General features: G+C 34.2%; 1 protein-coding gene across 1 annotated transcript in view; it reads right to left on the bottom strand.

Moving 5' to 3' along the window:
* LOC115888124 overlaps window positions 1-3,856 on the bottom strand; it is a 41,190-nt gene extending 37,334 nt beyond the window's left edge. Inside the window, exons 1-3 of the mRNA XM_030907709.1 lie at window positions 3,573-3,856; window positions 3,203-3,223; window positions 1,070-1,174 (exon numbers count right to left, since the gene is read on the bottom strand). Of these exons, the coding sequence (XP_030763569.1) occupies window positions 1,070-1,174; window positions 3,203-3,223; window positions 3,573-3,722 (276 nt within the window). The 5' untranslated portion in view covers window positions 3,723-3,856. The remainder of the gene's footprint in view (window positions 1-1,069; window positions 1,175-3,202; window positions 3,224-3,572) is intronic.
* Window positions 3,857-14,309: the final 10,453 nt, after the last annotated feature.

Consider the following 14,309-nt stretch of genomic DNA (forward strand, 5'->3'; position numbering starts at 1 on the left):
ATTTTGGACATATTGAGATTTGTGACAAATAGATGTTGCCAAATCTCATTTGATTAGTATGTAAACTAACAAACATGATCAGATTTTCATGGATTCATGCACGCAACGCATTTCATGCGTGCCCGACGAGTGAGCGGCAACCTAAGGACTTGGAAAAACAACAATAAAACAATACAAACATTACTATAGTAAAACTTTTACACCAACGTGGCAACAATGCTTTTAAGAAGCTAGATAACCCGAGAGATTTTGGCTTTTGAGAACCCAGGGAATTCTGGGGATTATTTGCCGTAATTTCGAGGAGTTTTTTCTTACATGCTCTTTATAACTACCACTGCGTTTATTAACTTTTTTCCAACTTTGTCCCGAATTCATAATAGCTGTGATTGATTATACTCGTACGTAGATATTACTTTTGCAACAACAACAATAACAAAATAAATAACTAGGTATACCATTTAATTTAAAATGAGGTTATATTGTACATTACCAGTTTTATAATGCAGATATTACAGCGAATTTATTTTGTTGATCACAATTTTATCATATAAGGCTATATAACTGTGTTGTATACAGCACCGTAGTTTAACGCAATAAAACGTTCTATCATACAACGTAATACAACTTTAATAAGACAAGTTTAAGTAACTATTATATGATCTTGTGACTACTAGTTATATGAATATTATAGAACTCTTACATGGTGGGTATAAGGGTCTAATAAAATAATATGTTTGTTATCATATAGCATTGTCTTATTAACTGTTATATAATAAGTACTAAAAGAAATTATCGTTTAATGCGTTATAGGATACGTTGTAAAAACTACTAGAAAATAGTTTAATAAGACAACTTTTATTAAAAACAGAATGGTCGAAACCAAACGCTTAATAAAATCAAGCAGTCCTTAAGACAACGCTATTCGACTGTTATAAAATAATTCAATCCTTTTAGAATTTCTTTTTGCTACTTTGGATGGATGTGTAAAAAAAGCTCTGGAAAAATTTTAGCTCTCTACAACCTCCTAATGACTCTCAGCTAGGGACACCCTGTATATTTATGTACTTACATTAGTGAGTTGACCAATTCCATAAGGATAGTAGGTGTAATTTAAGTATGGATCGGTGGGATAACGTTCTGACATTTCTGGAGTCCGATTGCCATGTCTAAAAATCTAAAAAAAATCTTTAATTGCAAATAAATTCTTAATTTTAAATTTTTATTATAGATTTTTAACAATAAGTTAAATTTGTATCATGTAAGTTGCGTCTCAAAAGTGGCTCACCTCTATAACTTTTTTATTTTGTCAGATTAAAAAACGAGATTTGGTATGTTAGTATATGACATAAATTAAGATTGATTAAAGTATACAATTGTTTTTGGTGACTTCCTGTTTCACCGGAAATGACTACGACTTTTGATTTTTAAATGGCACCCTCGGTATTTTTTTACTGTATTCGATAGAAAATGTCGCTCTGAATAGAATGACATATCACATGTCAACTTTTGGCATTTTTGCTTTAAAAAAGATCGTATTTTAAATTTCATTCTAGAGTGCCATGGCTGTGTAAAAAACACTAATCTTTAGTCAAGGAGCCTTGGAAAAATGGATTTGTTCGTCTAGTGTTATTTGTGTCTTATCCTGGCCAGTTAAAAGATGCCCAAATCGTATTTTTAATCATATCTCAATGTTTTCAAATGGAACGAGGGTGGCTCATTAGCATATTTGGAAAAAGCATTTTTTACGAATAATTTGGTACTACACACTTGGTATTTCGCGTCAAATTTTCGTTACGATCCGCATGTTACAACTTCAAATAAACCATATGAGAAAATGTCAAAAGTTGACGTATGATATGTCACTCTATTCAGAGTGACATTTTCTATCTTATTAAGTAAAAAAATATCGAGGGTGCTATTTAAAAATCAAAATTTGTTGTCATTTTTGGTAAAACAGGAAGTGACCAAAAACAATTGAATACCTCAATCAATTCTACAGTTTGACAAATATAGGAAGAGACTTGGGGATAGCACCGGTCGTGCACACGAGAGAGAACGCATTCGGCGGAAGAGAGATGCAGTTACGCTAAGCAAATTTGCGGGCTGTCCACATATACGTATTACTTTTTACAAATATACTCAGGGTTCCCTATTTAACCCCTTGTGCAATTTCTGTGCCGTAAGAAAAAGACAACATAACCCAGCTCCATATTAAAACTGCATAAGTCTATTTCACCCGGATATGGATTGAACTGCGATTGCGCCAAACTCCGATTGATTGTTGTTTTAGTTCTGTTTGGATTACTTTTTATTTGTGCGCGTAAAAGTGTGATTTTGTTTAGTTTATTGTTTCCAACTATTTTTTGATATTTTTCCAACTCCATGATAATGTGTTATAAATAATAAAAATATAAATAAAATTGAAGGTTAGGGGAAATGTCAGTCAACCACTTCCCTTTAAAAACATCGACCAATGGAAACTTCTTCAGGTGAGGCATGCTCAGTTTAATGAATATCCGGGTGAAATAGACTTATGCAGAATTCCATATTGTTCTTTCACTGTTTGGGCTTCACTTTTTGGAGATTAGGCTGAGTATATTTGTAAAAAGTAATACGTATATGGCTGTCCACTGCACATCGAGGGGCGTCTCTTATTTTATATTTCTCACGTCTCTAGCTATGCTTGTTAAGTTGTAATTTATGTCATATACTAACATACCAAATCCCGTTTTTTTATCTGGAAAAATAAAAAAGTTAAAGGGGTGAGCCACTCATGAGATGCGCCCGGTATAATTTACTCAGGAGACCGAGTTCTTTCAAAACCTGAAATAAAAAATGCAGGTCAGTATTTAAAAAAATTAAGTTGGCCTCTGTATTTCACAAATTATCAGCTAATTTGAAAATATAAAAATACTATCAGATAGCCCTAATAAAGTGGCTATGAGAATGTGCAATTAGTTTTTTTTTGATTTTCTAAAAAGTAACGACAGGAAAAAATAAAATTGCTTTTTAAAAAAATCCGTTTTTTTTTTCAAAAAACTCAGCAATCCTTGAAGTTTTTAAAACTTTTTTGATTGCATCTTGGTGAACACCCTAAACGCAACTTTGCCCCAATTTCTATTACGGTTACCGAGATACCAATGCTCGTACCTCGAATTTGTAGCACCTTGTATATTGATATTATTTTCAAAGATAATATTACCAGTGAAAAAAGAAGAATGACCTACAATATGAAATAAAGATCGCATTAAAAACATAAAATGCGAAATGAATTATAGACTTCCATAGACACTAAATGAAATAACTGATTTGGTTTTATATATGTAATCTCATGAGATCCCAATTTTTTTTGTAGTGGAAGAACTGACTTGTGAGAGTTGGCGGTTTTTACATTTTCTGTTTTTAATGCGAAATAATTGAATGCAAGAGAGAAAATACAGCATGAAAAATTAAACAAAATCAAGTTTTGTTCTCGTTTAGTTTTAAGGTTCCTCCACACAGTCTCAGTTAAGATAAAATAGTTTATTCCTTTTTAAGTATAGAATTAAAAAAAATAGCTAATAAGTACTTACGACGTGTGATAAAATTATAGAAGACTCTGCCGTCACATTCCTATTCGACACCTTAGCATTATGCGGTCTTCCTATCTTCGGATTGATAATGTACCCATCACCGAAAACCAAAAGGATAGACAGAGCCGCCAGACCCCAGAACCGCAACATTTTCCCGTCGATCTAAAACTGAAAACCGATTGCGAAAACTTATCTATTTCATTTCGGAGCGCCAAACGCCGCCTGTGTAATTATTTCAATTTTCCCGCAAAAAAATAATATAACTAATTAGTCCGGAGCTTTTATCTTACCTAGAAATGGAACGTATATATGTGTTTTATAACCGGCTGTATATAATAATGATACGATAAAAGGAAATCTCGACGTGAAAATTATTAGCAACAATTCAGCAATAAAAACTAATTCAATTTATTTATTGATGCTGCTGTAAAATCGGATAGAGATGATACGGAAGGTGGAAATCTAACGGAACGTTAAATAATCCTACAAAAAAATTGTGAGTGCACTATTTGCGCATATTTGAAGTGAAACTTCTTCTTACTTCCATCTGTCTGTCTGAGGAATCCATTCGGGTACCTCTATCCACGTGCCGAGTTTGGTTCCAATCGACCCATAAAGGTGCGTCCACATTGCTCGTGATCCTGCTCGCGCTCTTGCTTCTGATAGTGCTTGCTTTGCTTGCGCTTCCTGTTTGTCGTGTTTCTCAAGATATTTCGGCTCGCAAGCGACGGTGTCCACATTGTAATGTAGTGCTTGCGTTCGTGCTGTTCGGACATGGAAGATACCGAAGTATTTTTAATAGCGGCTGCTAGTGCGATCATTATTGCAAAACGAAGAAGAAAAAAAGGAAAAAGGCGGTGTTGGATGTCTAATAATTTCAAAAGTAGATCCCAGCACAGTGAAAGTAAACATCTACTCGATTTACAAACAGACAGAATGTTTTTTTTTTATATTTTTTATCGCATATCCGCTACTGATTTTGAAAGACTTATTAACTTAATTGGCCCCCGTATAGAAAGGAAAAATAGAACTTTTAGGAAGTGTATTTCGGTTAAAGAAAGAGTTAAATAAAGATTGGCCATAACAATAAGATTCTTTGCAACTAGAGACTCACATACTAGTTTGGGTTATTTATTCAACGTTTCAAAAAAAGCATTTCAGAAATAATACCAGGCGTATGCCAAAATGTAAATAAAGTTCTCAAAGATCAGATTAAGATAAGTACGCAATATAAATATAGAGTTATATTTTATTAAAGGTATATTTAATATTATTAATCCAAGACCAAACACAAATATTTGTAATTCTGAACAAAATAAAATAAGAAAAATCATGGTAGTATTATCGTATTGCAGTAAATACCGAATCTTATGAATGAAACCAAATTAAAATTTTAACAACGATGTACTTAAACAGCCGTTAAACGGTAGCCTACTAAAATGCCATTAATAGATATTGTGACGTCGTTCATGTCGGCGGAAAGTAATGCCTAGCCTTAAGCTTTCTGCAAGAGCACCTGTGGGTCAGTGGCTGAGGCTATCGCTTCGTAAGCGAATGGTCCGTGGTTCAAATCTCACGCCGACCAAGACTTTTTTATGTTTTTTTTTGCTTATAGCGTGATCTTATTGCATTGGTTTCACTCTTTTTAGTTGGATTGGTTTAGTTATTTGGCGGGTTGGTTAGCGTGGTTATTTGGAGGGTGTTAATTCATTGGTTAGTTGGTTATTTGGTGGGGTTGGTTGATTTTTACTAATTTATATTTGTTTTTTATATTTTTTATCAGTGTCGAGGTTAGTTGCGTTGGTTATTTTGTGGAGAGGATAGCGTTGGTTAGTCCTAATAAAATTTCTATATTTCATAAAGCCGTCAAGTGCGTCACATCAACGACGTCATACGTATTAACGGCATTTTAGTAAGCTACCGTTTAACGGCAGTTTAAGTACAGCCTTTTAACAAACAACGCAAACCGCTCGAGCGCTTCAAACCGCGCCATAAAGTATACTTGCATGGCTCCGAAGCGTCTCTTTGATGTACCGCGACAGAGCCGAACACTCCGAACAGTCGAAACAGGCATTTTATGAGATCGCAAGCACGAGAAGCACCGCGGGCGCCGACTGTCATATTTTTCGTGTTTCAAGTGTTCGTTCGGCCTGCTCGCGAGCGATGTGGACGCAGCTTAATAATTAAAAAAAAGTCCTGATAATTTCGTCCATTTAGAGGTATCGCCATCGGTTCGAAACGTCGAGGACCTCATTCTATAGCCCGTCCCCAATTATGCCGAAATCGACCCACATTTTTCTTCAATATCAAACCCTTAGTTGATGAAGATGTAAACGAAACGTCGCATCCAACTTTACAGGATGGGACTGATGTGTGCACCGTCGTCGCTCACATAGCCTAACCACCAAATTTGGTCGTTATCGGACGACATCAACTTTTGACGTTTCTTATGTCAAATCTAACTGTCACACTGTAACGTGTAGTACACGGTCAAGTTGGCCTTGGTCTAATTCTACTCTATGGACATTTGATTCATTGATGATGGGGTTTCGTAGTGCACGAAACGTTGTCAAAATCTCATAAAAAGATGGGGTTGTTCGAGTCTGTCAAGGCCATGCCGTGTCAAGGCCTTGAATTTTTAGTCCCATCGCGCATAAAGAAGTATCTCTTCAAAAAGCATCATTTTTGTTAAAATTGTTTAAAGTATTGTTGTTGCTTGTATTAGGTATAAAAATAATTCTGAATTTTTTAATAGTGTTTGTAAATCAGATTATTACCTCCTTTTCCTGTTCTTATAAGTTTATATTTGAGCACATCCACTTAAAACAATAAATTAAACCTTCTAAACACTGCATATGTACATCATCGTGTTGTCACATAAATAAGAACATTTTTTTGGTTTTAAGTTTTAGTTTTTTTAACAATCAAAAATCGTGAGTTAAATAATAATATTGAAATAAGCACGCAGCCCGTTCAAACACATTTTCGAATATTTGATTCTGTTAAATTTCAATCATTTTTTTAATGTAAAAAATATCGATTGGATCAGGCTCATTTAAAAAGCTGGTTTACGTGTGAGCAAAACAGCTTTCTTATTATAGTAATTTGTTGTATTGTGTGTGGCCGAAGGAAATAATATACCGTATGATCGAATAAAAACGGCGTCAGCGATGGCTATGAAATGAAGATCACTGTCGTTTTATATGTAAAATTATATTGGAAATGTCATCGATCGTCATTTCCAAGCCAACTGGACGCCATTTTTTTTTATCATACGGTATATGATATTTTAGAAATCTACTTAAAAAAAGAAAGAGGCTTAGCCCGATCCTGTCGTGTTAAGTCACACAAACACACGTGCTTTGATTAAGGCTTGATTAAGTTTTGCAGATCTTCAGCATTTGCAATAAAATAGCGAGCAATTTGTAACAAAATTATATAAATTATATATCACTGTAATCAAATAACTTCAATCTATTTCGGTATTGTAAATAAGTTTAAATTATGTCTATATTTTCTAGAAAATTTAGTCCAAACATAAGGAATATTTTGTTGATGATTGACCATCAAAATCTTAAAAACAAAGAAGTTGTCTAAAAATGTGCTACAATACGGATATAGTATAATCCTTTATTTTTAATTTACTTCTTCATTTGTGTAAAAATACCTAGCCAGAATTACATAAAACGTTAAATGCCGAACGCTTATTTTGCTACTTTTTCGGACTAGTGACTTAAAAGCGCTTATAAATCTGCGGAGTTAAGAGTCCACGGCAGATGCACCATCCGGTATATGTATACAATGTTAACGGCTATTATTAGATTAGATTAGATTCTTAGAGGTGGCTTTCGGTCTGATCCACTGCGACCTTCTCAGATCTGTTGTGGTCCTCTTCTGATCCTTAGATTACATTCTCCAGTCCTATCCTTTTCACAAAGTTTAGCAACTTGGAGACTGAACCCTCCATGTAGCTCCTTGGCAATGGCCTATCATTGCCTATTACCGGGAACCGCACATTTGCTAGGCTGTCACACCGACATAAAATGTGTTCTGAGGTTTCTTCTTCAGATTGGCAGAACCTACACATAGCTTCGTCTGTCAATCCCATCAGCTTTAGATGCCTATTTAGCTTACAGTGCCCTGTTAGTAGACCTACTACAGCTTTGACTGTCTTTCTGTCCTTGCTTATCAAGTCTACCGTGAATTTTGCTGAATGTTCTACAATGAACCTTTTCGCCTGTCTCTGCCCTGGTGCGTTTCTCCACCATTCTAGAGATTTGTTGGCCACCCATTGTTCCGTGGCCATTCTCGTGACCGCCTTTGTAACGCCGCAGAAGGGTTCTGGGCCTATGAATGGCATTGATGAGCCTTGCTTGGCCCTTTCATCTGCCTTTTCGTTACCCTTGTGACCCTCGTGCCCTGACACCCAGGCCAACGTAACAGTGCTACGTCCGCCCAAAGTATTCAGAGCACGCATACAGTCCAACACCAGTCTAGAATTGACCTCCGCGGAGCCGAGTGCCTTTAGTAGTGCTGTACATCAGATCCGGATCCTTTTTCAATCCGGATCAGATCCGGATCTGATCCGGATTTTTTAAAGTGTACAATCCGGAACCGGATCGATCCGGGTATAAATATTCGGATTTAAGATCCGGATTTAAGACCCCGATTTAAGATCCGGGTTTAAGTCCGGATTTAGGATCTGGATCCAAGATCGTCGTATTCGTATTCACTGTTGCCACTGTTGCCAGTCGTCGTTCCATGCATAACATGCGCATGCCGCATCCGCATACTTGGTTGTATTTTTTTGTTTTGTTTGAAAATTAAATATCTTGTGCTGCGAATTAAACTACTTTTGTATGCCCACACTGATAAAAAAGATAGACAGGTCAAAGTCATATTCATTTCGACTGAGAGATCCTTTTTTTTCAGTGCATAATTTATAAATTACCCTCGAAATTACCATAACTGGGGTATGGGATCCGAATTTGAGATTCGGATTTTAGATGCGATTTTAAGATCCGAATCTCAGATCCGAATCTTAGATCCGAATCTCAGATCCGAATCGCATATTCAAATCCGGATACGGATAAATCCGGATCCGGATTTTTTTAAAGGATCCCCGATCCGTTTAAAAACTCGGATCCGTACAGCACTAGCCTTTAGCGCCGCTTGGCTGTCTGTGAAAATGGCCACAGAACGATTTGTTCTTTGTTGCCTTATTATTTCTTCTACACAATAGTGGATTGCCGTTATTTCTGCCTGGAGAATTGTGACATCCTTAGATAGGCTTACGTGGAAGGATCTCCCTTGTTTCGGCTCTACTATCCCAGCTCCTACGCCTTCTGATGTTTTTGAGCCGTCTGTATGCCAGGTTGCCTCAGCTTGAATGGGTACACCTTTAATCCAGTCTTCCCTTCCTGGTATGGTTATATTAAATTTGTTGTTGAATTTGTTGTCCCAATACTTTATCTACTTTTAGCTCTTCGATTAGCTTCTGGTTAGCAGCACTGTGCTATGTGCTGCTGACCGTGAATTAACCTGTGCATGACAGATCTGGCTTCGCCTTGTATGAAAATATGTAGTGGTGGTAAGTTCAACAAGACATCCATCGCATTTGTAGGAGTGGTTTTTATGGCCCCAGTTACACACAGGCACGCAAGCCTTTGTGTGGAACTTAACAGCCTTACCGCACCCACTTGCGATGTCTTTTTCCACCACGCCACCGACCCGTAGGTTATCACGGCTATTACTAAGTCTCTAATAATATTTGAAAACAAAATTATACATTTGCTATTTTTATATAACAAATACCTATAAACGATTTTTAATTGTACCAAGTTACATTAAATAAATCCAGTTTTTATGTGATTTATAATATTAATATGTAATTATGATAAATTATTTATCATTTGACGTTTTTGACGCGCGTACGATTCATCTTAATTGGTTATGCGATTGTTTACGTTGTTTACCGGGTTTTCTACACATTTAATAATTTTATTTTTGTTCGTGTTGTTGCACTACCTATTCAAAACAATATACAGGATGGTCCAAATTGTAATCGGGAAACTTTGCCGACATATTCTGCAGATAAAAATAAGTAAAAAATTTTGTATAAATGTATATCCTAAAAGGCTTCAGTTCGGAGATACAGGGTGTAGAAGTTTCATTTCTATTTCGGTTTTTTTCGTAAAAAACGACGGAAATATACAGGGTGGTCCGCACTGTATTCCGGAAACTTCGGCAGCATATTCTGCAGATAAAAATAAGTAAAAAAGTTCGTATAAATGTATGTCCTAAAATGTTTAGTTTCGGAGATACAGGGTGAAGAATTTTCATTTTTATTTGGATGTTTTCCAAATAATTTCTGAAATAACGTCAATATTTCGATGAAAATTGGTGTCTGGAGAAAAACTCCCAGGCACCTATTTTCATCTAAATGTTGACGTTACTTCAGAAATTATTTGAAAAAAATCGATATAAAAATGAAACTTTCACACCCTGTATCTCCGAAACTAAGCATTTAAGGACATACATGTATACGAACTTTTTTACTTATTTTTATCTGCAGAATATGCTGCAGTAAATAACAAAATAAAAATAAAACTTCTACAGCTTGTATCTCCAAAACGAAGCCTTTTGGAACATAAATTTATATATTTTAATTAATATCTCTTTTAATTATTATTTTATATAGGACTTCTTTACTTATTTTTATCTGGAGAATATGTTGCCAAAGTTTCCCGGTTACAATCGGGCCACTCTGTATAATAACATACTATTATGTATTTTGTGTTTTATGCAAGTTATTTTATTTTTTTAACTGTTTTTTGTTTTTAAAACAATCAAAGGCAAGTATAGCTGAATATGAATTATATCCATCCAAAAATAAATAAAATTATTAGAAACAACAAACAATATATTTGTAAATAATGTAATTACTTATTGTTAAAGTAATTTGATAAATTTTATTGTTGCTGTTTTTCTTGTATATGTGTTTCTATGGAATAACTAGGATATTTTTAACATAAAATTTGAAAAATGGTTAATAGAAAAGGTTTCCTTTACTCAGATCTATCACTGTTTAAAATACTTGCACTCACTTAAAAGATGCCCTGTATATTCTATATTATCTACCAGCTTAAGATAAATTTATACTTATTCATAAATTATAAAATATTCACCCACATCCTTTAGTGTCTGCTGCATGTTTATTTAAACAAATATTTGTAGATCAGTATTTTATATATTTATAATCTTATTCCTGTCCTTTTTATTTCATTTTAAGAATTTTGTTATCTTTATATTATTATATATAATACTGACAGTTTATTTTAATGTATACAAATAAATTCAACTTTTTATTTATATATTTAGTTTTGTCCTTATTATAATTATATTGCAGCAAATATAATTTTTGCAAGGTTTATTTGATTTATTTACTGAAGGATCATATCCTAACAAATCTCGTATTAATAAAAATCACGCGATTATGATAAAGATTAAAAGGACTTATAAAAGATTGTAAAATGATATCGGATACTAATCAAACTAAACACCTATTTTCTAAGATTTTAGAAATCTTTTAGACAATAATTGATGCTTTTCGAGATTAACCAGATTTTATGAGTCTCAATTAAAATTAAAATGTAATTTTATGATTTGCATTTTTCATTAAGAGGTCATTTCACTAATCCGAAAAAGTAGCAAAATAAGTGTTCGGCACTTAACGTTTTATGTAAAACTGGCTAAGTATTTTTACACAAATGAAAAAGGAAATTAAAGATAAAGGATTATGCTATATCCGTATTGCAGCACATTTTTAGACAACTTCTTTATTTTTAAGATATTGATGGTCAAACATCAACAAAAAATATTCCTTATGTTTGGATTAAATGTTCTCGAAAATAAAGACATAATTTAAAATTCCGTTACAATATGGAAATAGATTGAAGTTTTGTGATTACAGTGATATATAATTTATATAGTTTTGTAACAAATTGCTCGCTATTTTATGGCAAATGCTGAAGCTCTGCAAACCTTAATCAAGCCTTAATCAAAGCACGTGGGTTTGGACTTTTTTGTGTGGCTTAACACGACAGGATCGTTAAGCCTTAAGCAGATTTCTGAAATATAATATATATTTCCTTCTGTCACACACCCGCTTTACCCTACCCCTGAGAGCAACCCGAACAGTATAGCGTAAAAGACTCTTACGATAACATTGTTGGATTATCTTTCTCTTTCTCTTTCTCTTTCTCTTTCTCTTTCTCTTTCTCTTTCTCTTTCTCTTTCTCTTTCTCTTTCTCTTTCTCTTTCTCTTTCTCTTTCTCTTTCTCTTTCTCTTTCTCTTTCTCTTTCTCTTTCTCTTTCTCTCTCTCTCTCTCTCTCTCTCTCTCTCTCTCTCTTTCTCTTTCTCTTTCTCTTTCTCTTTCTCTTTCTCTTTCTCTTTCTCTTTCTCTTTCTCTTTCTCTTTCTCTTTCTCTTTCTCTTTCTCTTTCTCTTTCTCTTTCTCTTTCTCTTTCTCTTTCTCTTTCTCTTTCTCTTTCTCTTTCTCTTTCTCTTTCTCTTTCTCTTTCTCTTTCTCTTTCTCTTTCTCTTTCTCTTTCTCTTTCTCTTTCTCTTTCTCTTTCTCTTTCTCTTTCTCTTTCTCTTTCTCTTTATTTCTTATTTTTATTATTTTTATTTCCAATTTTTATTTATTTTTTCTTTATTTCTTATTTTTATTTTTTTTATTTCTTATTTTATCTTTAAAACACTTTTGAACTGTTTTTTTTAATTATTGCATTAATATGAAATTATGAATGTATTATCGTACCTTTTAGCATTCCGAATACAATTAAAACACTAAGTTAAAGTTAAATAAAATTACAATTATTACCTGTAATTAATAAATTAGTCGCACTAAAATTCGCCTTTATAAAAAGACGTACGAAAATTATATTAACAACATTTTTGATAACGGTATGTTTAAATCAAGCGAAATAAACTGAAACTGTTTAACTTTTTTTCCGTTAGTCTTGTCACGAACCACTCGAAAGATAATTTAAATACTCAATATGTCAAAAAGCCTGTAACAAATTTTACATATCAAATGTTTATTGCTAAATATTTCGATATTGATATCACTTGGCTTTCGTGATCCATATACAGGGTGTTCCGATATTTGTGGAAATCGAACCACTACGTATTTTTGGAATCAAAATACAGTAAAGTAGGATGATTGTTTCTATCTTGTTTGATTATTTCTCTTATTTCTAGAAGAAACCATCCGTCAACTGGACTGGACTAACAATAGATTAAAAATAAATGGAGAATATCTTAACCATTACAAACACAAGTAAACCTTGTTTGATTATTTCTCTCTTTCCCTTTCCCTTTCCCTTTCCCTTTCCCTTTCCCTTTCCCTTTCCCTTTTCTCTTTCCTTTCCTTTTTTCCTTTCTCTTTCTTCCCTTTCCTTTCCCTTTCCTTTCCCTTTCCCTTTCCCTTTTCCTTTTCCTTTCCTTTCCTTTGCCTTTCCCTTTCCCTTTCCCTTTCCCTTTGCCTTTCCTTTCCCTTTCCCTTTCCCTTTCCCTTTCCCTTTCCCTTTCCCTTTCCCTTTCCCTTTCCCAAACCAACAAAGGATTAAGAAATGCGGTGATATCTGTCTTACATCTTAAATGGAATTGGGCAGGACATGTGGCTCGGATAATAGATGGACGGTGGACAAGGAGACTTGTGAAATGGAGACCAAGACACGAGGCCTATAGAAGCAGAGGACGACCTCCTAGTCGATGGACAGATAATATTAAGAGAGTGGCTGGAAACTGGATTCAAGTGGCACAAAATAGAAAGAAACGGCTAGAGTTAAGAGAGGCTTTTGGTTAGCAGTGGACGGAATAAACTAAATGATGATGATGATGATGAAAGTAATGCACAATTAACTGGTAGATAGAAAAGAGATTCCAGTAAATAACGCAACACTGAAAATACTAGAAGAATATATATTTATTTGGGGCAACTAATACACAGCTCGGGATTTAGAAATCGGTTCGAGAAATTAACATAAGAATTAAGTTAGCATGGACGTATGGAAGAAATCCAATCATATTTAAATCTAGAATTCCACTTTGTGTAAAGAAGAAGGACATTAAACGCATAGTTTTTTCGAAAAAAAATGATACTATTATTACTATATAGTATTTATAACGTGAAAAAATAAATTGAATAATAGATATTTACGATACAAGTGAGTTAACAGCATCATTAAGATACGCGTGTGAAACAAAGTTGCGTAGCACGAGTTGCACGTGCATAGCACGTGCAACTTGTGCTACGCAACTGTACGACGCTACTGCACGTAAGCACGAGTTGCACGTGCGTAGCACGAGTTGCACGTGCGTAGCACGAGTTGTGTAACCACACAAGTATTTTAATGGAGTTAACCCGTCTGTATTGTACAATATTTTATCTACGTCTATCTATAAAAACCCACAATAAATTTTAAAAATTATTGTATATACTTAACTATATACCTATCCTGAAAATCAATTACCTTAATACCTTTGTTCAAATAACACCATGCATCGGAATGTCAATATGACAGTAAATAATATTGATGTCACTAGTTTACAAAATAAGCGATTCGGAAAGTATTCCCTCTGACATTGAAGAAGAGGCATTTAGAGCCATTTCTGGATTGCTTCCAGCAAGATCGAAGCAGAAGTATGAATGAAGTATGAAAAATGGTGCAC

Source organism: Sitophilus oryzae, unplaced genomic scaffold (genome assembly GCF_002938485.1).
Source record: "Sitophilus oryzae breed Bouriz unplaced genomic scaffold, Soryzae_2.0 scaffold_684_pilon_pilon, whole genome shotgun sequence".
Taxonomy (NCBI): Eukaryota; Metazoa; Arthropoda; class Insecta; order Coleoptera; family Curculionidae; genus Sitophilus; species Sitophilus oryzae.